General features: G+C 39.1%; 2 protein-coding genes across 3 annotated transcripts in view; one reads left to right on the top strand and one right to left on the bottom strand.

Annotated features, from left to right (window-relative positions):
- Positions 1-23,308, top strand: part of TUBE1 (tubulin epsilon 1) — a 30,304-nt gene extending 6,996 nt beyond the window's left edge. The window contains exons 5-14 of one of the 2 annotated variants that reach the window (XM_063389833.1): positions 1,846-1,903; positions 2,469-2,584; positions 3,604-3,725; positions 5,027-5,214; positions 6,016-6,191; positions 6,938-7,078; positions 8,601-8,741; positions 9,616-9,790; positions 10,906-11,020; positions 22,215-23,308. In XM_063389833.1, the coding sequence (XP_063245903.1) occupies positions 1,846-1,903; positions 2,469-2,584; positions 3,604-3,725; positions 5,027-5,214; positions 6,016-6,191; positions 6,938-7,078; positions 8,601-8,741; positions 9,616-9,790; positions 10,906-11,020; positions 22,215-22,288 (1,306 nt within the window). In that variant the 3' untranslated portion in view covers positions 22,289-23,308. Of the gene's footprint in view, positions 1-1,845; positions 1,904-2,468; positions 2,585-3,603; positions 3,726-5,026; positions 5,215-6,015; positions 6,192-6,937; positions 7,079-8,600; positions 8,742-9,615; positions 9,791-10,905; positions 11,021-19,091; positions 19,956-22,214 lie in introns of those variants that run through there. The other variant, XM_063389832.1, reaches the window with a different exon arrangement.
- CCN6 (cellular communication network factor 6) lies at positions 11,072-18,080 on the bottom strand. The gene is made up of 5 exons (XM_063391792.1): positions 18,008-18,080; positions 16,643-16,960; positions 16,048-16,290; positions 13,404-13,597; positions 11,072-12,999 (listed from the first exon to the last, which is right to left on the bottom strand). Exons 1-5 carry the CDS (start codon positions 18,078-18,080, stop codon positions 12,718-12,720), a joined length of 1,110 nt encoding a protein of 369 aa, XP_063247862.1. The 3' UTR covers positions 11,072-12,717.
- Positions 23,309-27,754: the final 4,446 nt, after the last annotated feature.

The raw sequence follows: 27,754 nt of genomic DNA, 5'->3' as shown, positions 1-27,754 counted from the left end.
AACTGAGCCATATTTCTTGAAGAGTTGTAAGAGGAATTGTATATAAGATACTCAGAAAAAACACAAAAATTTTTAAGTCTTATTTATCTGACTATGTTGTTACCTAGAGTAGTGTCTGTAATTGTTTTTTATAAGTTAACCAATTCATACCTTAAAACCATTCAGTCATCTCTTATCTATCCAGTTATAAAGATCCTTGCAGTTTGCAAGAAGAAAATGTGTACTTGGGATAGCCTGTTGCATTTTAATTAAAAAAAAAAAAATGACCGACGTCTGTTTCCTTCCATTATATGAAAAGTTTGCAGTACAGCAATGTGATTTTTACTAGAACAGCACTGAAATCCAAATTGCCTTGTCTCAAATTTTACCTTTGAAAGAACATTGTAAATGTATTGAAGTTTATTATTGTCATTCCATATGGGTATTTCTGAGCATACTTTTTCTTTTTTTTTTTAAATCAAGAAAATTTGATTATAAAAAATGTCTGTTTCTGTACGTGCCAGATGAAACCACCACATTTGTAATTGACAGGTTGGCTGCAATAGAAACATCTGTTTTCTTTCAGAGCAACCTGGTCTAGTAGAAGGTGTCCCTGCCCACAGCAGGGGAGTTGGAACTGGATGATCTTCGAGGTCCCTTCCAACCCAAACTATCCCATGGTTATAGGAATGTTGGGATTTTTTTTCAGCAATAGAAGCGATTGAAGGAATGATCTGGCATGAAAGACCACAAAGCCAGCAGTCAGAAAAAGAAATGTTGTTTTGGAGTTGGTTTTATTTTCTCTTTGAATTTTGTTAGTCCCTGAAGAGAAATTCTCTTGGTGGATTTCCTAATGCTGTAGTGTATTCCTGCAGATATTGTGTAGGCTAGAGGAATCACATGAGTATTGGAGACTGCTGTGAGCTGCTCACCTAATGAGAAGTGTCTAGAGACCATCTTTGAGTGAGAAGTAGGAAAATTATTGTGTAATCCAATGCAGCCCTGTACTCTTTTCCCCTTGTTCCTGATGGGACTTGGTAGGCTCAGAACATTGGTGCTGTAGTGAATTTTAGCTGATGTTTTGTGAATATAATGGTGGTTGAATGTAGAATGGTCTAAGACATACTTTAAATTTAGGCTTGGCCAGCTCCCAGATTAGGTAAATAATGGAAGAGAAAATAAGATCAGTCTTCCAGTATCCCTGCCTTTTTTTTTTTCCCTTGTGCTGAATATAGTTTGGCCAGACCATAGTATCTCATCATTTGAGTGGGAAAAGATGTGATTGTAAGATAATGTGTAGTGTGCTATGTTGGCTCAATGCAACCAGTCCTGGGAAAGAAGAAAGATTTAGCTAAGTCAGCCCAGCAGGATTTCTGAACTGGTAATTCGTAATAAGCAGAATAAGTCAAGCACAGCACTGTGCTGGTGCAGTTACAGAGCTTTCACACCTCGAGCACAAGCACAGTGTTCTACACCCCCACTGAAAAGCTCATGGGGAGCTTTTTTCCATTGTTTGATATGGATACGCATGTCACGTGCTGATAAAAGGTAATCCTTTCCAGTTTTGGCAGTGCTTGTAGAACTGCTACAGAGGCTGTATCTAAGTGTACACTTTTATACTTATCTTTCAGCTTCTTGAAGTAATGTTTGGGATAATTCTGATTGAGATCATGTCCTGTAATTGTATTACTTTCAGGAATTATGAGGTCTTAGCATCATGTTCAGGGTGTTTCTGTTTGTTTGCATTGTCATAGTCCTCCAGATACAAAATATCAGGGATAAAATTTTATTGTAACATATATTTTATGCTACGAACCTGATCTTAGATTTTTCTGTTCTGTTTTGTTTTTTGGTTTTTTTTTTCAGAAGAGGTGATAATGGTCCTGATATTTACAAAGGAAAAATCTGCTCTTTAAAAGCACGAGTAAGGCAGTCTATAAAGGTCACTCTTTTTACATTGAATATTTATGTCCAACTGTGTGGGAATTCTCATGAAGTTCTTAAAACTGCATGCAGGTTTAAATACTGCTTTGAATAGTAAAAATTCTAATATTAACTTTTATTAAAGCAGTAATGCAGTTTGCTGCTGTTCTTGTTGAGTGATTTATATTGGGATTTTAATAAAATGATTGCAGATATTATTAACTAAGGATTGGGTTTCTTTAAGCCACTTCAAATGATTTAGAAGCAAGGAAACTTGAAACATAAAAATATTTCAATTTTGTTATTACTAAGTAGTGGGGCAAAACATTATGAAATATTAACAAAATTTCATCATCTGAAATGTAGTGCTATTGAAGAACTTCTAGCAAATCAGCTAAGGTGAATCTAGTTGGTCTTCTAGTTAACAACTGGGGGGGAAAGGTTTCTCTGGAGCAGAGTGGAAACAGAATTCCTTTTGTATTGTAAATAGTTTCATATTTCTTTGTGTGATTATTTCAAGGGTGGTTTGCTTACTGACTGAATTTAAATTCTTTCCATTCTCAAAGGCACTGTTGATTGACATGGAGGAGGGTGTGGTAAATGAAATTCTACAGGGACCATTGAGGGATGTGTTTGACAGCAAGCAGCTTATCACAGATGTTTCTGGTTCAGGAAACAACTGGTGAGAACCTCTTTAGAACACATTTCTTAGCAGCTAATTAGATGGCATTTGAAAGGGGAAATGATAACCGTAGCTTTCTGCATCGTTCTGCACCTGGAGAGCTGCAGCATTTTACCAGCAAACTTGGAGTCACTGTTGCCTGGAGGAGGGCTTTGAAAAGGCTCTTACAGAAGAATAATTCTGCTGATATATCATTTTGTCTCTTTTTTTCCTCGTTCTTTTTTTATTTTCTTTACAAAAGAACATGCTTTTTATTTTTGTTTCTTTGGCATTCAGCTGCTTTCATTGCTTTAGTCAAAGCCATAATCTAGTTTGAGACTGTGCAGCTACTGTGGAAATGAGATATATGAACAAATGCACTTCTGATTTCTAAACACCACAGAGTCTGGCTTTGTGCATATAAACTACATTACCAAAAGAGAAATTCAGAAAAAGATTGATTAACATAATGAATTCCAAATTTTCAGGGACCTTACGGTGCTCTAATAATATTCAGTGCACTACAGACTGGAAAGCAAATCACCAGCAAATGTAGAAAAGAGAGTGCAATATGGGGAATAAGGCAGTCTTTACCATCTACCAACTTCACTGTCTAGCAGACAAGTGTGTTGAAAATGAACTGTTTGTGGTTTTTTTGTTACTAGTAGCAACTGACTTGCATAGTACTCAAAAGATGATCTGTGCACTTATTACATAGGGATATCTTTATTGTTAAGGACTGTAGCTTTGATTAACTACAATTGAATCATCCAGTGTGGGAGTTTATTTCCTTTTCAGTACAGAATAGTAAGTGCATACTCCAAAGTTGTGAACTTAGGGCTGTTTACATTCTCCAAGATAAAACCATGTCCTGACTCCCATATGCTTGTATGTAGTCACAGCTTAGAAACTCTCATAGATGAGATGTTGCACCCTGCTTTGGACTCTGAACTCTAAAATGTCACATAAGAAGGGGTTAAAATTAAAAATCTAAAGTTTTATTTTTGGAGGTGGTTTTAAAGCACTTTTCATATCCTCAGGGCTGTAGGTCATAAGATATACGGCTGTCAGTACCGGGAAAACATAGTGGAAAAGCTGAGAAAAACTGCTGAACATTGTGACTGTCTACAGTGTTTCTTTATAATTCATTCCATGGGAGGTGGTAAGTAAGCTTTTATGGGGAGTATGATTGCAGTAGCCACAGATGAAAAAAAGAAAATATGTGAATCTTGAAAAGAAAAATCAATATAATAATCTACATCGTTCAGAATGCAGATTTAAAAAATTAACATAGTACAATTAAGTGGACCTGTAATTATTTATCACTCATTTTGTTGGAGCACTGAGGAGATCTAATGTGCTACCCAGAACAAAAATGCAGCTAAAATTCTAAAGATGAGGCAGTGAATAAATCAAGACAGATACCAAAGACAAACACTGAGGTATTACTGATCAGAAGAAGGGTCGTGACCTCTGAACACTGACAGCATTGTCATAATCAAGCTGGTTTTAATTGTGGGGAAAGAGTTTTCTAAAAGGCTTTGAAGGAGACTTCTAATGTTGCTTAACTTTGGAAAAACTTTGTTTTTCTGTTTTCCTTCCATATTATTCTCTTCAATCCGATCTAGTTACTTTGTTAATAAGCCAAAAGGGAGAATCCTTTGCAGTCACAATTTTATCATTATTGCATTGCCATTAAGGCTTGCCACCCCAGAAACCTGAGAGAAGCATGTATTACAACTGATTGTGATGTGGAAAAAGACACAGAAAATAGCTCTAAATATGAAGCAAGGATTTTGTCAAAGGCCTTTTTAGTGGCCATTTGCTTAATTGCAGAGGCCCTGCAGGTACTGTTTCTGTTATTGTGAAAACTGTTGTCTAGTTCAAAGATAAATTGTCTGCCACTGTGCATGTAGCTGAATATTCAGAAAAAGACCACGGTTCAGTTCTCAGTTTTGAGCTCAGGGCTGTGTGCTTAGTGTTAATGAGGAAAAAAGCCTGTGTGCTGGGGGGAAGGGGCAGTTCTGCTTTTACTGAAGAATGAGAAAATTTCATTAAGAAACCCTAAAAGGAAAATAGCATTGTTTGGGACATTTCAATGCTTTTAAGCATGAATGTTGTGTTACATAATTCAAATTAAAGAATTGAAAATAAGAAGTAGAAATACTAGGCCAGAAAAATGTTATGTAATAGGACTTTATGGTTTGCAGAAATTTTTGAGAATGTGTACTTCAACCTGACTGACATACTGTGGGAAATAATTTTATTACTTAATTATTTTCCTGTCTGGGAAAAACCTTCCTGCCTTAATTACATTTGAGTAGCCTCTACTGTCAGCCAAATGCTTCAGAAAATATTCATCAACATATATAATTGAAAAGTTGTATGTCTCCTACATGAGTCTTAGAGCCTAAGATAATGTGGGAATCTGTCTTCTCTCATTCTGTCTTCATTCATAATTAGGGACAGGATCTGGTCTTGGAACATTTGTACTAAATTTGCTTGAGGAGGAATTCCCAGAAGTATATAGATTTGTTACTTCAGTTTATCCCTCTGGTGAAGATGATGTTATTACTTCTCCATATAACAGTGTTCTGGCTATGAAGGAGCTCAATGAACATGCAGACTGTGTACTACCAATAGAGAATGAAGTAAGAAACAACATTCTATTTCTGCATTTTTTTTGTCTTTAGGGAGAGACGAAAAGAAATGTCTCTTCCTTTTCACTACTGATTTGCATACCAAATCTCCAAAAGCATAATTCCACTTTTTCAAGTAATAATTGAATTTCTAGGTCACTTGCAGGCTTTTGAAATGAGCATGAGTATCACTAAAAAGTTGCTCTGCTCCTTCAAAGTAGAGTGAATTTTTTTCATGTCTATTTCAAGATAAACAATGAAAAGCTTCTATTTACTGAGGAGTAGAGCGTCGTCTATTCTTTTAGCAATCAATTTGTACATAGTGTTAGTGGGGTCTTGCATCTCCAGATTCCAACAAACTTGACTGTGCTGATTAGTGGTATGGGAATCATAGATACACCTGAGCTTGCACAGTGCTAGACTCATTTGAATCTAGCTTCAGTGACTGTCTTGCTATTTGCTTATGAAAAAAGCAAGAGAAATTGAAATTTAGTTAGACACTATATTTTTTGCTTCACAGGTGTTATGTTCTAAAACAGCATTTTAAATTTTCATAAGGATGTTGAATAGTTGAATAAAATTCAAACTTCTGAGTCAAGCTGTGCATATATTTGTGATATGTGAAGCACAGACTTTTAGAAACACTTCAGTCAACTGGAATTGCTCAAAAGTTGGACTTAGATGTATCAAAGGTATAATCTTTAAGCTAACAGTACAATGTCTGAGCTTTCAAGATCATTAGAAATGGAGAAGTGCAGTACTGAATTTCTGTACTCAAAACTACTTCTGTGCTTTTTTTCCTCTCTCTCAAAGTCTCTATTTGAGATAGTTAATAAAATTCATCAGATGATCAATTCTGGGAAGTTAGGATCAACTGTGAAACAAAACAGCTTGGTAACATCCAGTGCAGGCAGTGCAAAAACACTACAAGAGAAGCCATTTGACGCCATGAATAACATCGTAGCCAACTTGCTCCTGAACCTGACAAGGTAAAGTTACAGGTTATTCCTCTGGAATAAAGTAGGATTGCTGGAGGTGGTGTGTGCTGTAAATATGCAGGCCTGCATCAACTTGAGTAATACTGATAAGTATTCTCTTTTTAGGAATTGGTTACTAAATGCTAAAGTATTTGGAAGTATTCAGATTGTAGGGGTGTTGCTTTAGCCATGATCGTCTTAAAACTGAATTAAGTTTATAGGCAGAAGGATATTGTCTTCCACTAGTGCCTAATGGAGCACACAGGCTTGCCCTTCTAGGCCAGTTGCATTATTTTACGAATATTGTCAGATCATTTTTACTCATAAACTGTCTATTGCTGCAAGAAATATATTTCTGGAGTATTGGCCTGTTTTTCTTTTCAACAGCTTGTCAGGAATGCAAAGTCACGTGTTTCAATATTATGTTTAGTAAAAGTGGTAATAATGCCAGCTGGTATCAAGTATTAAGTGGTATTAAGCATTATTAATGATAATAAATTAGTGCTAAAGGCTACAATTGGGGAAAAAAGGAATCATTCTTGGTAACTTAGTGTTCTTGATTAGGAAGTAAAAAAGACAGCACTGTTACTGCCAGATATGAAAGTTTTCTAATTATACTTGAACGCTTGCTTGAATGCTGTGTTGTTTTACAATTTTATTTTACAGAACAGCTGAAAAATAGATTTAATGGAAGTTTACCTTATAGAAGTGATTTACTTAGTTTGTAGCAGTTTCATAACAGTCTGTTAATTTTTCAGCTCTGCTAGATTTGAAGGTTCCCTGAACATGGATCTTAATGAAATCAGCATGAACTTGGTTCCATTTCCTCGACTTCATTATTTGGTTTCAAGCTTAACTCCTCTGTATACACTGGCAGATGTTAATGTTCCTTCTAGAAGGTAAGAAAAAATATTATTGGAGTTTCACATTTAAAGCTTAATTTCTGATTTTTCCATAGTTTTCATTTAAAAATTCCATTCTGTAGCAAAACTAAGGGTGGAAGTTCTAAAACTTGTATGTCTGCCACATTTTCAAATACATCCTGCTGATTTATGGAACATCTGTTGTCCCTTTTCTCTGTAATGGTTGAGCCAGTAAACTTGACATCCTTTTAATCTCTGCTGGAAGTGTTTTTATAGGGAAAATGTATTACTTAGAACCCACACCACAAGTTCTTCTGCATAACAGTTTGGACTTGACTGACAAAATACTTTAAAGACAAACAAAGGATTAACTAGGCTCTTCAGGGAAATAACAGCATCTTTCTTCAGTCTGGAGATGCAGTGAGTGCAGTGAGCCTATTTAATATCTTATTGTAATGATAAGCTGACATGTCAAATTTTGTGAGATATTTATCCCTCTGACATAGCAGAAAAATTACCAGTTAAAATAGATTTTCCTGGGTTTAGTGGATTATGTTCAGTCAGCAAGAGGCCCAAATAGTGATAGAGACAGCTAAGGGTAAGTGATGGAGGTATTCAAAGTGGAGAAGAGGGCAGACCACACTTATTTTGCAGTAGCAAGTTGTGACAGTCAGATCTGTTGAAAACATACCTTGAGGAGACAGTAGAGGGCTGAGGGGAAGGTAGCAGACTGTGAGGAGATGGTCAGTCAAAAATGTTTCAGAATGAAGTGGGAACAGTAATATTTTTGTCTTCTTTATTTTTTTGTAATAGGCAGATTGTGGCAGAGGTGATATAAGAAAAAACAAATAAAGATTATAAATATACAACATTTGGAACAAATGGAAAGAGTAGCTTAGATGTTGCGGGTCCACAAAATACCATCTTTGGTATCTCACAGTACAGTCACAAACTTGGTTAAGGAAGTGAAGAGAGAAATACTGTATGATCTGCGGTGTCATCTTTTAAAGAAGTCATGTGTGATAAAATTAGAATAAGTAGACTAGACAAGTATGTATAGCCTGACTTTTCCCAAATCATTAATCAAAATTAATACAGTTCTATGACTCATTGATCCTTTTAAATAATGAAGTGTAATAGGCAGATAATCAGTTCTGTAAGGGTCAGCAGCACTTTGATATTCCTTATCAGTTCCTTCCCAGTGAGATAGTCCACTCAAATTGCCACATAACCAGAACCCCAAGTCGTTAAATCCTTTCACATAATTTTAAGACTTTTTAACCATTGGCCTCAAATTTCCTTTTTAAAGGCAACTTCTCTGACTCAACAGTGGCTTGTAACTTCAGGGTGACTTAAAAATAGATCTAGTGTGTTTTTAAAAACTTCTAATGCCAACATATGTACATACAAAGGTTTGAATCTTTCCTATCATTTATGGTCCTGGTAAATGTACCTTTATCCAGAATTTTCGGAACTTTTAAACTCTGAAGGTGAGCATTCTGAAGAACTTTTGTATCCTACTTCAGTATGAGTAGATAACTGCTTTCTTTTCACGCAGGTTGGATCAGATGTTCTCAGATGCGTTTAGCAGAGATCATCAGCTCATTCAAGCAGATCCAAAGCACAGCCTGTACCTCGCCTGTGCCCTTCTCGTTCGAGGAAATGTGCAGGTTTCAGACCTGCGCAGAAATATTGAAAGGTTTGTAATACCACACAGAGCAGTCATGGGATTTGTACAGAAACTGGTATTTGTCCACAGCATTCCAGTTTTTCATTTGAATGGTTTCAATAGCAAATCAGTTTACGCCAACCTCCTTTTCTTAATTTTAGAAGGGAAGGAAACGTAATTGACTTATGTAATGAGTGAAAATAAGTCATATTATTCCTGGATTTCCAAATAAAAGGAGGTGCTACTCCTGTCATTCTCCAAATTGCAAAAAAGAGCAAAGCTCAGCCTTCCAGGAGTCTTCCAGCAGCAAAGGATGTTGTAGTAATGAGGTCTGTAGTAGAAGTTTGCTTTTGCTGAACAGAAGGCCCTTCTCTTTCCATGGTTGCTTTCATGTAGGTAGGAAATCATCATTATTTTAACAACTCTGTGTTGTTAGCACCCATTTTCTACCTTGGACACTATTGAGCTACATAGATGTAACAGGAAAGGCAGGCAAAATGGAATTTTTAGGCAGACATGCATGGGGAAAATTTCTGGGAATCTAAAGTATTTTACTTACTTCAAAACTACAGGTAGACTGATTGCCCCCACACAGTATTAACCTGCTCCTTTACTAAATCTCAGAGTGCTTCCAGTCCCTTTTATAGAAACAGATACTTGTCACTTCCCTTTTCAAATTCTCATGCATTAAATTAGCTAAACAGAAGTGATGTTTGCAATTTAAATTTAACGTAGAAACACACTGGTTTAGTCTGAAGTCTAAAGTGTCTTATTCACAGTGATAACTGTCCTCCTTAATCCTGAGTGCTTAAATGTTAACCTTTTCAGACTGTTAGTTGAAACTATTACTAGTTAGCCTTTATGTTCTTTATATTCCTTGGGTAACTAAATTTTTATACCACAGGTTGAAGCCATCTCTGCACTTTGTCTCCTGGAATCAAGAGGGCTGGAAAACTGGTTTGTGTTCAGTACCTCCTGTGGGCCATTCCCATTCCCTTCTGGCTTTAGCAAACAACACCTGTGTAAAACCAACTTTTATTGAACTCAAAGACAGATTTATGAAGCTCTACAAGAAAAAGGTGCAACTCTCATCATTATAACATCCATAGTCACTAATCATTAGCATCCTGCATTATTGAAACGCAGATCTTAGTGTTGTGAAGGGGCTGTTTATAATTAACAGCCCAAGGGTTTTATTTGCGTCACCAGGTGACTCAAAGCCCCATTCAACCTGGCCAAGAACAGTTCCAAGGATGGAGCATCCACAGGTTCCCTGGGCAACCTGTTCCAGTGCACCATGAAGAATTTCTTCCTAATATCTAATCTAAACCTTGGAGTCCACTGAACTTTCTCTCACTTTGTTTCCTCAGCAGGACAGGAGAAAAGTACAGTGAAAAACTTGGGGGTTAGGATAAAGACAGGGAAAACACCCACCAGTTATTGTCATGGGCTAAACAGACTTGACGTTCGGAAAATTAATTTAATTTATTGACAATAGTAGCAGAGTAGGATGGCAAAAAATAAAAACAAAACTGAAAATACCTTCACTTGCACTCCACTACCTTTTTCCCAGCCTCAGAATTCCACTTCTGTTCCTTCTTGGCTGATCTCAGTGTCTGCAGTGCTGTTTCTCTCACATTTGCTTGAGTCTTCTCTCTCCCAGCTGTTGTGCAGCATTTTTACCCCTCGATAAATACGTTGTCACAGAGGCATTACCAGCATCACTGATGGGCTCAGCTATGGCCAGGAGCAGGTCCATATGGAGCTGGCTGGGATGATTCTGTTCAGCATGGGGGCAGCTCCTGTTATCTTCTCACAAAAGCCACCCCTGCAGCCCTGCTCTCCCCCTGCTGCCCAAACCCTGCCACATAAACCCAATCCGCAGCAGCTCAGGTGTACCCAAGAAGACGATAGGAAAAGTGGGTGTTTAAGAATAATATTCAGTATTATAATGTACAGTATTCATACATAATTCAGTATTGTAATAGTCAATAATATCGACTGTGATTCTCTAGGGGATTGATACCAAAGTAGCCAAGTGTTTAAACAAGGCATGTCATGATATGAGCCTCTTAACTGCCGTTTCGACAGTGCTTGCACTCCCTCCGTCAGTACAGGCTAAATGGGATTTACTGAGCCAAAGCAATCAAATACCAAGAAAAGGATAACACTGACTTTTTTTTTATTCTCTTAGGCTCACCTTCACCATTATTTGCAAATAGATGGGATGGAGCAAAGCTGTTTTTCAGAAGCTATATCCTCTTTGTCTGACCTAATAGAAGAGTACAATGAACTGGATGCTACTAAAGGTGGGCCTAGAATAGATCCTTCAAGACTGAAGATAGCTGTTTAAAGAAGGAAGGTCTGATTTTAAAAACAGCAACAAAAAAGCGCTTTCCCTAAGTATCCAGCCACTTCAGTTAACCAGAATGACTTGCAGCATGCCTGGCTATTGTAATTCCAAAGTGGGACCAGCACAACAAATTCCTTACCTCAAGAGTTGTCTTTAAGTGGTGAGCCATGCCTGTAAGAAAGATTTGGTGGCACCTAATTGTGGCTGGTATCAGTAAGGATGATAATCCTAACTGTGGGGTAAATTGACAGACCATATGCTGTGAAGAAAAGGAGGAAAGGTTTTATGTAGCAGCCAAAAATGTAACTCCCTTCTCAGACTTTCAACTTACAGTAAACTAAAGGTAGGTCTTGCTTCAAAGAAGGATCACTGTTGCTAGATTTAGTTTTTAGCAAGTGACTGTGAAGAGAAGAAAAGCCCATGTAAAGCCCCTTTTCAAAGATGAAAGCAAGTCTCTAATGCAACTGCTTTCTTACACTCTGCAGTAGACATTTCAGAATGCTTTAAGCTGTGTTTCTCATTTTAGTTTTTCTGCTTCTGTGTTGTACTTAGAATATTAGAGCATTCTCAGTTGATACCAAAATTGGCAATAACAGAAAATTACAAAAAAAATTTGTTTCAAGTATTATACTTGGAATATTAAATAATATTTTAATGATTCATATTTATGAATGCTGAGTTGCACTTGATAATGAGATAATACAGAATACCTCTGAGCAAAACATGCACTTATGATGAAGTTATAATGACCATTTGGAGAAAAACACATATAGCCGTGAAAGAATGCAAATAAAATAGATGTTTTAATATTTATAATTATCAGAGTAAGTAGCTTTTTTATATTACAATAAGAACTTTTAAAAAATAGAATGTATAGCTGTTTCCAGTTGCTTGCCAGTGAACTGTTACAGATCAGAATGGATTGATACAATGATTTCTTGAAACTTGAAGTCCTTCTAGCACAGTTGGAGTGGATATGTAAGTAAGCACAATTATGAATGTATAAGTCCAGAAGTATTCAATAAAGTATTGTGATAACATTTATTGAGAGCATTTTTAAGAAAATGTTCTAAAAATAGCAATTTTCTGAAGTCTTGCATCTATTATTTGCAGTTATCCACTTATTTGTTCCTTTGCACATCCAGTGTTTATATCCATAATACTAGAGAAAGACCATCTGTTGCAAAAAGCAGTCTGAGTTTAAAGGTGACGACTTCTGTTTCAAAACAGCATTGATGTGTTCTACTATTGCAGATGTATAGCAGTAAAGGTTAATTTAAGAAGGAAGAATGATAGATGAAGTATTACAGGGCAATTTTTTTCCTAATACATTAGAGCATCTATTTGTCTTTGTGGGCAAAAACTTGTTAGAGTAGGGTATGAAGCTCTCTTGCTGTGCCTTTCTTAGTTACTGAAAGTTCTTGTTTGAGCACTGCTGGTGTTAGATACACCCTTCTCAAGAATGTATCTCCCCATGTAAAAGCAGTTACATTTAAAAAGATGCCTGCTGGCGTTTTACAGGTGCTGTTTAATAAATGAGTAAATATTCACGTGTGTACTATTTCATTATAAACACTGCTGTGGCAGGAGGTTATGCTGACTCTGCAGGGTGTGAATGTGCTGTCTGTGTGTTATAGTCCATGGTGTAATTTGTCATAGGAGTTTGAGTTGGGAAAATATATCTCCTGGAGCACTGCAAAGCCTCTGACACACACACGATGTTATCCACATCATCTTCCACGTGAAGGAGCCTTCATTGGGACACTCAAACTGAACAGTGATCATTTTGGACTTATTAGGAATGCAGCACCTCTTGTCCAAGCACACTCCACAGAAAGTTAGTTTGTATCTTTGAGTAGTTGAGCATCCGGAAAAAACTAGCTTCTCTTCTGTTGGAAGCTGGAAAGTTGGTTGACATGTTTTTCCCTTTGGAATCTTTAATATTAAAACAAAGAAAACCCTGAACATTAAAAGCAGATCATATAAGAAAAAGTGGTAACATATACTTAGAAGTATCTTGAAAGTTACTCAATCTGAAAGCTGCCTGATTTTTCCTTTGTCAGTCAGCAAATAGAAAATATTTTTGGTGTGACTACGCATCAGGACAGCATTAGCAGTGCTTATATTTCAGGACATTACATTCTTTTGTTTGAAATAGCACATCTGTAGTCTTCTATTGAAACGTGAACATTGATGGTGGAAAACATAGAAGAGTTATTTTAAAACCCGTAGAAAAGAAAGAAGTAAATGTTTTATTAGTACTTGCTAATACATCTATTTTTCTATTAGTTCCAATATTTTAATTCTCTATTAGGAATTAATTTTATGCTAGAAAATACCTTTATTTTCTTCAGCATATTGGTCAGACAAGGCTGGATGAAACATAATCTGTTTTCTTTTTTCATTTCACATTTTCTGTTGTCGTTGGTCACTCTGCTGGATATGCCCATGCCACAGGTCCTGGAACAGGGTGTCCAGGGAGTTGCTTGTATGAGGCACTTTTTCTTCAAAACTAGTGGTAAGCCTCTGTAAACTAAGACAGTAATATTTTATTGAGGCAGCCCCAAAAGGATGAATTGAAAATACAAGAATAAAAATTTGATTTCTGTTCATGAAGGTACTTCTGTAGGTAAACCTAAAAATGAGACATAAATAACATTTATACAGAATTCAGCTGAGCTGCAGTTATACTTTGCTGATACAGATCCTAGTAAGGACTATGAAATTGCATGTATTACATGACCTTCCAGTTTCATGTGATGGAAATGTGTGAAAAGAGTTAATTGTGGAATTTTTATGAAATGTCCAGATTTTTGTTTTGTTTCAGGCCAAGTGTAGTTTGTAAAGGCTGCTGAGAACATTAATATTTGTGTCTTTGTAGATATTGATAAGACTAGGTTTTGTATTGAGGAATAAACTTATCAAATCACTTTTAGATTAAAAAAAAAAGCTTGAGAGCTGGATTTGGTGGCATATACTTAAAACAAAAAAAGAAACAAAATGGAAGTGGAAAAGTTCTACAAGAAAACTATATGGAATCTGTGCATTTATGTAAGAGTACAGGCAGAATTACCTGGAATTACCAGAACTGCTGTCTATTTGGAAAGTAGACAGCAATTTAAAGATCTCATTGAAGCAAGTTTAAAAGCCTGTCACAGATCTGCAACAAATAAAAGGAAGTTAAATGGTTGTTTATACTTGGTGCATTTTTTAAAGTATGACCTAGTTACATCTCTGTGTAGCTGAATTAGATAAATCAAATTTCCTTTGAAATGGAAAGCCAGAAAACAAAGCAAGAGAAGTAAAATGAAACTTAGACTTACTATCCACTCTAACAGAAAAGAGACTTTTCAAAATACATATTCGCCCATTGAGCCATCCATGGAATTCATGGACGAGTTGACTAGTTACTGCTGCTGGACTGGGAAATGGGAGAGGGAAGACTTTACTTGGAAAAAAATGTCAAGGTGTTTCTTTCAGAAGATTCCCAAAGAACAGCATTCTATGGCATGTACAGCCAGCACAGGGACAGGGCGTTGGATCCCTGAACTGAACCCAATAGAAAGTGTGCTTTGCCAGCTGGTGTCTGCTCTCGAGGCTGTGCTGTGCAGCTGATCCAAATTCCAGAGTAAGTGATGGCGTGTTGCAGTGAAGGAGTTACTGAAGGCTGGACTTCAGCTTTTGGATCTGCTGAAGGACTACAAGGTAAATAGCTTAATGCTGTTCCCCAGATATCTGAAATACATTAATTTGGTTTGTGCTGAGATGTATTTCAGAGACTCACAGGGTTTGGTTTGGTTGCCATTGTTTTCAATGCATTATGGTCCCTCTTCAATCAGATTAGCACTGTGCCCTAGAAGTTTAGTCTCCCTTCACTTGAAGTCAGTTGCTTTGCCAAGTACATGTTTGTACAACAGTTTTAAGTGTATTTCTGTTAAAAGGCTTTGATGCTAGATATAGGTATTGTATCATAATTTTGAAGTAAAGATGAACTTTTGTTTATTTGGCTTACTTGCATGACCATCTCACTGCTTACATGTGAGAAGTTGTCCAAACTGGACTTCAGATTGTGTAAACAGGTCTGTTTACCTGCAGACTGATTGATGTGCAGCTACTCATCAGCCTCTGATAAAGTTTTTCTGATAAGCATTGCAATCCTTTTAGTTTTATTTTATTGATCCACGATGATGATTCAGTCTACCACCAAATAAATGACTCTGCTTTCTGGTGCCTGCCTTAGCTGTAACAAAGATGACTTTCACCATGAGAAGTTACACATACACAGGGAAGCAGCACAAGTGTAGCAGTTGTGGCCAGGGAAGGGCTGGCATAGCTGCTTCTGGCAATGGTGCTTCCTTAGAGTGAAAAGGACAACTAGTGTTAGCAGCAGAGCAAGGATGAAGTTAAAGGGTATATCCACTGACCCTGGCAGAGTTGCATAGACAAGCTTATGAATGCTTTTGATCAGACTGAATAAAGAAACTGGGGACCAGTATTGTTCTTGCAGTGACCTAATATTTGTGAATGCAGGAAAGCCACTATGGCTGTTTTTATAATTTTCTGCTTTCTATTGAAAGAAGAGACCTGCATTCTTGTTAAAGTATGTATGTGAAAAGCAAGGCTGCCTAACACCACAAAGCAGGAAAAAGTGGGGCAGTTCCCAGGCTGCAAAATGGCTGTCCAGCAGCATCCCTAATTGGGCTGATCTGATGAGTAACAAACCTCTGCAGAAAGATGCTTTGGCCAATTCCCTGGTGACAGAAGCCAAAAGCCTTTTTGCTTTTCACTTTCATTTGGTTTAGAGAAATGAGTCTGTGACCTGAGAGTAAGAGGGGTAAGTGGGACACAACAGTCACCCTGGCAAAAGCCTTGAGCAAGAGCTGGGCAAGTTCCAGTGTGCTGCCTGCCTGGCTGCTGGAGCCAGGGACACTAAATGCAGAAAGGCTCATGTACAGAGAAGTTTACCTGTGTAGCCAGGCTCACCTGACATCAGTCTGTAGTTGTTTGATTGAAGTTGCTTGTGTTGTTCCAGGCCACAGATGGATTGTCCTGGCTTCTTTCTGCCTGGGACCCTGGCGCAGGGGCTGCCTGCTAATCTTGGTGTGAATACAGGGGTACATCCGATTGTACCACTGACACACAGGCACTTATAAAGCCGGTTAGGCTGAAAGGTCTGCCCGTTGGCATAATAAACTCCATTGAGCTCACATCCTACAGCTACCAGATCTGAAAATGATGAACAGAGGTTACTAACACGGAGGAGCACATGGGTCTTGCTAAACAGAGTGCTAAAATGTTGTTAGTCTATATGATATCCACAGCTTTGTAAATCAGACATCCACATGTCTGATAATAACAGGCTTGTGTGCAGTGAACTGGTTTCACTAATGCAGGTAAATTTAAATACAGTCCAAGCCCTACTCTCAGATTCTCTGACTGAGCAGTTGGAGGACTAAATTAGGGTAAATTCTTTAGTACAGAGCTGAGCAGCACCTGCAAGCAGTTTTCCTCCAAAACCATTCACCTGATGGTCCCCACCCTCTTGGATTTCAAGAAGGGATATGAAAGACCAACTTACATGCACACACGCCTGTTTCATACCTAGGCTCATCTTCCGAGTAGTCGCAGTAGAGCCCTTTGTGGGGATCACAGACATCTGCTTCATTGCAGGGCTCTCCTGCCTGCTTGGCACAGGCCTTACAGCAGCCACAGCCATCCTTCACCAGGCTGACCCCGGGGCTGCAGGCTGGCACCGGCGGGCATCGGCACGGCCAGCGGCAAACCTCCTTGCGCTGGACTTCAGTTTCTGAAGGTTTATCTCCACGCTGCTCTGGTGGGCTGTGGAAAAACTTACACACAGTGGGCTGTTTTGAGCACTTGAATGCATTATGGGTAGCTGGGATAGCATACAATTAAGTCAGGATGGAAAAAACCTGACAAGTTGCGTGAAGATACACAACATCTCTCATTTCACAAGATCAAAAAGTGAGAGAGGCTGTGAGGATTAAGTAGAAGGGAGAGGACCTTTTTCGTCAGTGTTATACACTGAGATGGTCCACCAGTGAGCCTGGCCTACTGCTTGTACAAAACACTGGTGTTTCCTTTACCTTCTATAGAACAAAACTGAACAGAAGTTTAAAACAGTGTTTTAAAATAGATGGTTTTATTGTAAGTATTCCTTCCTAGAAACCTTCTATCTAATTAATTTGCTTTTGATTCCTCACATTGTTTTATAGCCAGCCACAGTCCTCCTGTGTTCCAATTCTGATGGCAAGACCCTTTTAAATTGGGGAACCTCTTCTGAATGCTACTTTTGCTCCAAAATTTGAGTAGAGAAGTAGATTTTGCTTGGGAAGGAGCATTATAATATTTACAAATGCTCTTGTGCTAGACACAAAAAAATAATCCTAATAAGGGAGGCTAGTAGCTGTAATGAGTTTAATAGGTCACTTTCTAAGAGTGCATTTATTTGCATGACTAAGCCTCCATTGAATCCAGGGCTTACAGAGCAAAGACACATCTCATTAAAGAGATTTGTATCAGCAGTAGGAAATCAAGATCTAGCCAGGATTTACTGGTTTACACATTCTGTCTCAGAATTCATGTGTTTTTCTTTCTTTTTCTCTCTCTCTTTTTTTTAAGTAAAGGAAGACCAAATTAATTCTTGATGGGCTTAGTTTTCTGAAGCATGGGGGCAGACTAAGTTAGCAGAGTGCGAAAGGATCTATTTGAGATAGCTGTAGTCTATCTGCATTTTTTAAGAACTATAACTAAAACTTAGCAGTTTAGATCTTAACATTAAATCTTTTTCATGCTGCTGATTTCAGCAGAAATGCAGATCATGGTATAGTTATTCTCCATGGATGACTGGTTCTGTAGTTAGGCGGGGCATGCACAGCACTTGGCTATACTATACAGCATAGGGCCTGGGAGCCACTCTCACCACACAGCTCTGACTGCCCAAAGAGCAAAAGGGAAGGAAGACCCAGCCTCTCATCAGTTGCCAGGATCACCATTAAGCTTGCAGAAAAAAATCTGAAATATATATCCTAATTTTATTTTTCTGGGCATGCAAAGCCCAGCCTATCAGTTTCTGTCTGTTCCTCCAAACTGCAAGATTTACTGGTGTAGAAATCACCTCCAGCAGAGATGCTGAGGGAAAGGGGACATTCAGCTGAGATTCCTTGCTGCTCAGTTTTCAAACTAGAAGTATCTGCAGAATTCAGCATTTCTTATGTCATAGCCCAGGAAAGCTCTTGCAGCATGATTGAGCTGGCTTAATTGAGTGTGGTAGTAAATGACCTCTTAAAAGCCCTTTTTTCTTCCCCTAATTTCCATTTTTCATGGTCATTTACAACTATACTTATGATTTCTTAATCTGCAGCTACTAATGAAGCTCCAAAGTAGTAGCTTTCAAGTTCTTTGGGCTGAATGATTTTTAAGCTACATATTAATTTACATAAGCAATTCATATAGTAAGAGGATGTTAAACAGTGTCATGTGGTATTCTATGCAGTATGAAGAAGATAGTTTCATAAATGTGTCATTTGTTAAAGGATCTCTTCTAATCCTTTTTACCCAAATGCAGCAATAATACAGAAACAACTCACTCAAGTATACTTCTTAAGGCAGCAAAGCCTTTCCTATAAACCATAACGTTAATTTGATGAATGTGTGCATTGAAATATAAAGGTTCTTAAAGGATTGTTCTGGAAACAAGACAAGCAGGTGTTCCTATACATTTAGAAATGTTTAAGACAACATGGCTGCTTTAGGAAACAGTTCCTTGCTTCTTCTCTCTTTAGAAGCAGAGTATTATTATTATTATCATCATCATCAAGAATTTGGCCATATGCCAGCAATATGAGGTTATGTGGCTTGAATCAGATATCATGTTTCAAAATGAATGTGTGTAGCAGGAAATTATCTTATGTGCTTCAACCAATATGTTTAATTTGTATTACAAATTGAAACATGCTTTAAACCTAAGGCCTTCTACTTAGCGGAGTTTTCTCTCCTTCTTTTAGGGAAAGATGTCAGTGAAAGGTGTGAGACGAAGAAGTTTTTACGAAATAAGGAAAACATCAAGCAAACATCTGATAGTTTTAACTGTGGAATTACTGAGAACTTCAGTTTACATAAAAAAATCTTCACATATCTGCTAAGTTACAATGCAAATGTAAAGTTTGCTTGTACAGTTTACAGGTCAAATATTTTTATAATTTGTGCTTTCCCAAGTTTCTATACCAAAGCTATTCACATCACACAAGCCCCTTGCATACTTTTCCTGATCCTACGGCAGATCAGAAAATGAGGCCATTGTGTAAGAACCCTTCATGTGTTGTTTGCTTTCCTATGTTTTAAAGATTGAACAAGATCAGCATGGCATAAATAAGCAAATAGTAAAATAGGCAATATATTTTCACTGTTGTTTGATTATCTTATTCTGGCTTTAAATATGCAGAAAGCAGAGGGAGACAGCCATTTCAAAATTCTGTTGACATTTGTTTTGATTGTAAAGGAAAAATACACTGTATACACATAAAGTGGATTTTCAAAATAAGGTGAATAAATAATGTAATTGGCCTTTGACACAAATATCTTTAGAAAAAGCTACCACTTAAAATTGTCTCATAAAAGACAAAGTATAACATAGCCCTGGTGCCTTTCTCACTTGTAAAACTAGCCTTAAGTCAGACTGCAGTGTGTATATACATATTTGCAAACACATGTTTCTATATATATAAGGAATATGAGCATGGATAAGATGTTTACTTTCTTACTGCATCAGATAGCCATTTGTGCTTATATTTAAAAAAAATAAATAAAAATTTAAAAAAAGAAAAAAAAAGAAAAAAAAAAAAGAAAAAAAAAAAAAAAAAAAAAGAAAAGGCAAGGTCAGTGACAATTTAAACTTCCCTAACACTTTTTTCTTCCCACCAAATCATATTAATGTACAGAGAGAAAAAAAATTATCAAAAACATGACTGATGCAGTAAATAAGCTGCAAAAGAAATTTACTCAGGAGTAGGGAATGACTCCTTACTCTTTATGACGAATTCACTTCTCTGAAATTTATTCATCATAAAGCAAATAAAAATTTTTAACCGGGACAAGGTGAGGAAGGGGAAAATCTCTTTCTTCTTTTTAATGAACTTACCTGTTGAGTATAAGGGATGATGAAGATAGTGGGAACAAGGAGCCACCGCATGTTCCTGCACATTCAGAAGTGAAACTGGGAGATAGGGAACAGGCTGAGCTGTGTCAGAGGAAGCACTGAACACAAAGCTCTCCTCTGTCTCCCTTGCCAACCCTACTTTCCCCAGCACATGCACGAACACATACACGCATTCACACTTGAAATTCACCTCTTCATACTGAACCAGCTTCACACTGAAATTTCCAACTGGTCTTCTTTTCTCTGCCCACTGCTAGAATACAGATTTTTCACACCCTGCTTGATCTCATCCAGCTGATTCAGCCAGACTTAATTGAGGTCAGGTAGGGTGACATCTGATTCCTAAAATATTGCTGCTGGAAATGCAGTGTTATTTTTAACTTGTCTTTAAATCTATATTGCAGGAATTTCTGAAATCTGAAGGGCAGAGCCCCAAACACGTATTTTTTGAGATGGAGAAAGCAGAGTTCTTCAAAATTTCTAATGTAATGTGCCTAGCAAATCATTGCATAAAAGTTCACAGTCAGCACATGCTCTCTAAAGAGGGAAGGAGATGCTACAAAGGGTTAAAATGCTGCTACGTATTCTTCACTGTTTCTTTCCATGGAATCCTAATGGAGAAGCCAAACTATAATGTACTTTTCCCTGAAGTATGCACCTTGTCTTTTTGCTGTGTCACCACATTTAAGCACCAGATTGTTCAAATCTTCAAATTCCCTCCCCCTTAATGCTATCCAGGTGATGTGTTTGATTTTTAGGCTTACAAGTGAGGGTCTCCAGGATAAGATAAAAGCTCCATCTGCAGCAGTGGTGGTGGTGGTGTCCTGGTAAATGTTTCTCCTTCACATTTGTCATTGCTCAGGCACCTCCTGAAGCCCTAGAGTTACTAGGGGAGGCCGCCAAAGACCACACTCCCACAGCAGCCATGTGTGGACAGAGGCAGTAGTGGGAGTAGGGAACCAAATCCAGCCCAATCAATCTTGACTTGGGACACTACATGCCCTCTGTGGTTACAAATTCACCCTGACCTGCCCCTCCGAACTCTTGAGCACTTGGCTGTAAAACATTAAAATCTGCTCTTCTTTGGCACAATCACTTTGTCACCTAACTCAAGATAAAGTCCAGGCAGTACCTGAGTGACAAGTAGATGCAGCAGATCATGATGTTACTCTGGTGCGTGGCAGTGCACACTCAGGCCATCCTTGTGTTTCCCCATGAAAGCTTATGAACATAGCACATAGATTTCTCAAAAGTATCTTCTGCATACTATAAAAACATAGCTTCTTTCATGGAACCAGAAGATAGTTGAGGCTGGAAGAGGGCTCAGGGGGTCTCTAGTCCAACCCCAGCCCAAGCAGGTTTCATTCTGAGGTCAGACTGGGGTACTCAAGGCTCTATTAGGATCTGGAAAACCTCCAAGGGTGGAGGCTGCTAAACCCCTCCTGGCAGCCTTTCAGAGGGATAATGATGAGCAATGCTGGCTGCCTGAGGAGATTCCAGGTTCAGTTTTCTCTTGGAGCCCCAAAGACAACCCCTTTCACTCCCCAGCCTGTAAGAAGTGAGGAAGACCAGAGGACTAGTACATCCATTCTTCTTCTAGTACTGCAAGGGGAGCCCACAGCATTCGAAATGTGTCTTTTCTCTTTGCATTGCAGAGATAAAGCATGTGACCAGTGGAGGACTGGGAGTGCTCCATGTGAGCTGGCAAAGACTGGTCTGATGAGAATAATAGTGCCCAGTCTTGGGAAACAGGAGAGACATTTCTGTAGGATTACCCATTGGTTTTTATATGGTGTATTTTGCTGGAATCACCTGGTGAACATGGTATCATTTAGAGAGTGAGACTTCAAAACTGTGGTTAGAGTGTAATTAAGCTGATTGATGGAAAAGGCTGGGTTTGGAAGAAGTGAGAGGAACGTTCCTCCCCAGGGAAAACGTTCTTGTGATATAACGCATTAAAATGTCATTTTAGGTGGCTGGATGAATGTTCACATGTGTGCAAGTCAATCAGCATACCTCTTCCGCCTGAGAACAGCCTGCTGCTAGGAGCACCACTCCTTCTGTAGTAGGACTCAGCTCTCCAAAATAACAACATGCCTTCACTGCCTTTCCCTAACAAATGCACTTAAATGAGGCTGTCTGGACCTCGCAGTACCTGCAGTACTGATCCCTGCATCTATAAGTAGCCATAAGACCACAAACACAGCAGCACTGACTCCTGTGCATAAACAGTGCACCAGTGCTTTGACTACTGAGTATTGGAGTCTGTGTCTCTGCTAGTATTGGCTCTGATTTAAATAAATTGAGGTGATCTGTGCCCTTTTCCTCTCCTGCAGGTCTTCAGTGATCCCCCACAACTTAAAAACTAATGTTTTTAATGCCATGTCCAGACTCAGCAATAGTTTGTCTGTATGTATCCTCCTTGCCAAATCTCCTTTGCAGATTTGATTACATAAAGCATCATTCATTTCCTGAACTAAACCTGCTCTGCTCTCTGGTGCCTTTCTAATACCACCCTGAACGGAAATGTAATTTAGTTGTGTGTTTAGTGATCTCTACATACTGCATGCATCTCTTTGGTGCAAAAAATAATCTTCCTGTCTGTGAAATATGCCATGTAAATCCATTGTCTTAAAATATGGAAAAGTATGAGTTATAAACTCATAAACTGATATAACCATGCATTCTAACTGCATTCAAGGTCTTAGACAAATGCCGGAGGTATTTTTTATTGATACTTGTTGTGGGCCAGGATTTTCAATATTCCCTACTGGGCTTGGTGGAGTTACTGCAATAAAATCCATCAAAGCCAGGGTTGGGTTTGGTCATTCTTAATAATTGGGTGTTAGTTCCAGACACGCACCAGAGCTGGGGGCTCGTCTTTTGGCTGGAAGGTTTTTGCATGTTGTCCTGTTTTGATATTCTTTGGGCATGGATGTTACAAAGAGACTGCTCTGTTTTGGTCAAACCTACTGTTTGTGTCTCTTCATCCAAATAAAAAAACAGATGGGTAAAAAGGAATAGGAACATTATATGACAACATATTGCCCTTGGCTCACCCTGTCTCACATGCTGTTTCCTCACTTGGGCTTTGGAAGGAAGCCGCCTTCTTCAAAACAGCAGTGCTCCAAAAACACTGATGGATTTCGCAAGGATTTCGCTGCTTGCTATTGCTGGCAACTTGGGCACCCCGAGGCACAGACATATCCCTGCTGGGAGTGGCAGGGTTTGTTGCCAGGCAGCATGGCATGCACCAGGTCCTGGGATTAGTCATGCTCAAATGTATGGTGAGGTTCCCCGCTGGAGGCCTGAGGCCAGGAGCTGTGGTGGTCATTGCAGAGGAATCACCTGCCCACCACTGGTGCACTGTTGTGAGGTTCCCTTCTTCTCTGCTGGTCAGCTGCTCAGCTTTTGTAAATTTGGGCTATTTTTGCTTCTCTTCAAATTGAGTTTCAGACAAAAGTTGCACTCAGAAATGTTCCATACCTCCTTCTGGAGCACCACCAACAACAGCACATTATCAACAAGCTGACAAAGGAATTTCTCCCAAGGTGATGGGGGTACTCCCAATGGGACAGAAATTCATCTTGTCCTGCATACCCATTCCAGCAATAGCACATGGAACACCAAGGTCGCTGTTGGAGGGGTAGAAATGTTTTGTACAAGGGCAGCTATACCATGTTCCCCACAGTATGCCACTGTTTCTGTTTGAGCTTGTGGTCTGCTTCCAAACTAATTCATAAAGCTCCTCTGAGCCATAACAGGCAACCTCATACATGAAGATATTTACATGTAGGTTTAAGACTAGGTCCCATTTTCAAAACTGATTCCTTCTAACAGGCCTTAAACACAGAAAAGATGCCATAAAGTGCTTGTATTCCACAGCTCACATCTCTGAAATGGTCCATCTTTCTATGACTATCAACAATGTGAAACTAGAAATTCTCAGGATTTTTTAAGTTGAATATTTTTCATCAAAGACAGCCTGAGTTTTCATGTTTCTGGTTAACAGGTCACTTAAAAGTATCTGTACACACTGAACGGGATCAGTCTGTGCTCTGCCTGGCTCAGTGAGGCAGGCTCTGTGCAATCAATCCAGAAAGGCACAGGCTGCAAAAAGCAGGCCAAAGTGAAGGTAGAGACAGGAATAAAAATGAAGACAAATTGGGGGCCCACCAAGCAAGGCAGAGAAGCACAACTGCACCAAGCTAACCTATTACACGCTGGAATTGGCCGATTCTGCCAATTGCACTGCACACACTGCAGTGGCTCTGCTTTGTTCAGTTTGATGCTGAATTCACTGTGACAGAATAAACTCAGATCAGCCCAAACCGTATTTGCAAATCAGCTTTTCTCCTCACAGCCCAGCTCTGTGGGCACCCCAATGCTGGCAGCTCCAGCCTCCCATACCTTTCTCCCCTGCAGCTGGGCTGCTTTGCAGAGCAGGCAGACAGCTGCTCCTCAGGGAGAAGCGCTGTCAGGATAAATATTTGAGCAGGGCAGCTAGCCCTGCATGGCAGGAGACATGTGAATATCTGCCGAGGCTTGTACAGTTCTCAAAGGGTTTCCATTGTTAGTTATAGGAGGAAATAGTAAAGCAGCTTCCCAAACTCCTGAACTATTTACACATGTAGTTTATGTGCCAGCTAAAAAACATTCCTGATGGAAATGAAAATAAGGTCCTGGCCAATGTCCTGCCCAAACCTTCCTTGAGGGTAAGGCATGGGAGAGACACAAAAAAAGAGTTGTGTTTCTTCCCAAGCCTCCAGTTGGGAATATTTTTTTAATTTTATTTTATTTTATTCTTAGTACATACTTTATTAACAACAACAACAAAAAAAGATCCCACAGAAATATTGGTGCATTCACATTGCTATCTCTGGATTTGTTTTGGCACTGAAGGACAAACTCATCTCTTTGGTCTACAGGAAAAGTATATGATGCTCTCTACAGACCCAGAGACACACAGTAATTGTAGGGCACTGGCCAGATTTGGTACCCATTTTTCATGCCAAGAGTTCAGGAAGTGAAACAGCTTAGAGAGGGGAAGAAAGGCTATGACTGCTCCTCTCCTTCCTCCTGGTGGCATCATCTCCACTTCTTTCTCCTTGTGAATGAAGAAGGTCACCACCACATCCCTCCTCCTGTGTACAAGGAAGCTGCTCCAAGTTTCAGGGCTGGAAGGATTTATTCCTTCATTGGATGAGTACATTAAAATGAGCAGAAGCTGGGGAACTAGTGGTGGAAAGTCCAAAGAGCAAATGCTAAGTGGGCACAGCAAGGTCCAGGGTTCACAAAGATGGTAACAGCCCTTGTTCAGATGCTTGAATGGGAAGATTTTGGAAAGGGCGAAAGAGATGAGGGGACATGATGATGTCCCAGCCTTCAAACTATGTCTTTCAGAGTCTACAAAGCAATGAACTATCCAAGAAGAAAACAAAAACATACCTCTTTATGACAAGAATATGGAGAATAGTGTGAAATTTCTTTATTTTTCTACTTTAAAATTTCACCTCAGCGTATTTGTATGAAAGTGCAAAACCTATGGGAAACTCAGTTTAAGCATGCACACTTGGTTTCTTTTCATTTTCCTTTAGAGAAAAAGCATCAAAATCTACAAACATCCAATCAAAACCCCACATCAACTCAAAATCTACAGAGGGATTGCAAGCTTAGCCAGCTCGCAGGAAAATGTAGCTAAGCTGTTTTGAGTTGACCCCCTCAACAATTCAGTTGTACAGTTATCCTTCCTTTTGCATGCCTACTGCAGAATTCCTTGTAGATCATCAGAGGAAATGCAAAAAAACACCTCTGTTGTACAAATGTGTCTGTTTATTTTATCCCAATGTTTCGGTCCAAATAATGCCAACCACCAGGATGAAATATAAGTGATGGCAGGAAGGAATCAGCAGGTGACTTGTGCAAATCTCATTTGCCATGTGGGTGGAAGGGGAAGGCAGGGTTAAAGGCAGAATGACTGGTGAATGACTGCACCTGAATCAGGCATCCCCAATCCAGAAAAGCCCACACGACAGTTCAAACAAATGAATAATGTGTCTGGGATACAAGGTTTTCAGTGCTGCTTTGCCTAAAGGATTATTTCATTTGCATTTTCTATAAATGAGTCATGACCTACTGATAGCTAAAAAACTCTCCATATTTATTCTGCAGAAGTTGCACCTCAGAGATGTCACCTTATGGTTTTTTGCCTCATTAAAATTCTGGCTCCCCATGTGGTGGGAGACATGGTGCTGACTCCAAGTGGGACAATGCAGTGGCAGAAAGCAAAACCAGGGAAATCTAAACAGGAGAGAGAAACAGAAGGTTTGGTGCTGCTGGAGCCAGATCATTCATGAGGCTGGTGTCCCCTCATCACTGCCCTGGTCTCCTGCCTAGGAGACCTCCGCTATGTCTGAGGGGTGCGGGCACAGCGCCTAATACCTCACCCTGCCTTTCCTGCTGACCAGTTACCAGAGGAAAGATACCCTGGAGTACCTGGATGGACACCCAGGAGTCTTCTGAATAAACCAGGCATGGCTCTGCACTGCAAAGCTAATTAGGAAAAAGGAAAAAACCTTCCCAATATAATTTAAAGCAAGAAAGATACTAGAGTTTTCTTTTCTATGTCCTCAATAATGCATCTATCCCTCCACCCCTTGCCTTTTTAAATCTCTTTCAGACCACCTTAAATTCACTGGAGAAATGCTCAGTCTTGCATTAGGTACAGCCCTGCCATCTGTCAGATTTTTTTTAAATTAAATGCTTGTTTAATATCGGGGGAGAAAGTGCAGCAGTGGCTTGGATTTTTATTTCAGTCAAATACATATTTGCTCTCCTAAATGAGTTCAGAAACAAGCAGAAACCCTGACATTTCCTGGTAAATCCGGTTCATCCGGGACCCCATCCAGACATCCCAAGGTTGGACTCCTGCCTCAGAGCCTGTCTCGCCAAAACTGTGAACCCGTGATGGCAACATCCTGCTTCTGTGGTCATCTTCATGCATGAAAAGGAAAAGGTTCATTTGAAGGGAAAAAGCTTGGGTTTTTTTCTCATAAGACTAACAACTCATGTGTGTTTATCTATGCTTCATGGAGACTCTCTAAGGGAAAACTACCAAGGTGCCAAAAGACCCTTTAATCAAAGAAAGCGAGGGATAGGAAGACACAACAATGGGAACATCAAACCAGACAAATTCTTGTATGAACTATAACACAACATATGGAGAGATGTGGCAGTTCTCTTTGGTTTAGGTGAGATTCCCCCAGGCATTCACCAATGGGGACAGGTACACATCAACTAGGAACCTTTTCTGGTTTGGAGAACCACAGGTACTTTCATGGTGCAGTTAATTTCTTCAAATGGACACTTGATCTTCAGGCTGAAATGAATTGCATCTGTTTAGTACCTCTGTACCTTTCTGCCTCTGGTGACCATGCTGGGATCTTGGGGTGACATCTGATGAGACAAGTGTGTGTTTTCTGCCGAGGCATCTCTCTAGCACAACTACTTGAA

The sequence above is a fragment of the Prinia subflava genome, chromosome 2 (assembly GCF_021018805.1).
Source record: "Prinia subflava isolate CZ2003 ecotype Zambia chromosome 2, Cam_Psub_1.2, whole genome shotgun sequence".
In the NCBI taxonomy this organism is placed as follows: Eukaryota; Metazoa; Chordata; class Aves; order Passeriformes; family Cisticolidae; genus Prinia; species Prinia subflava.
This window is presented reverse-complemented; position numbering and strand designations above follow the sequence as displayed.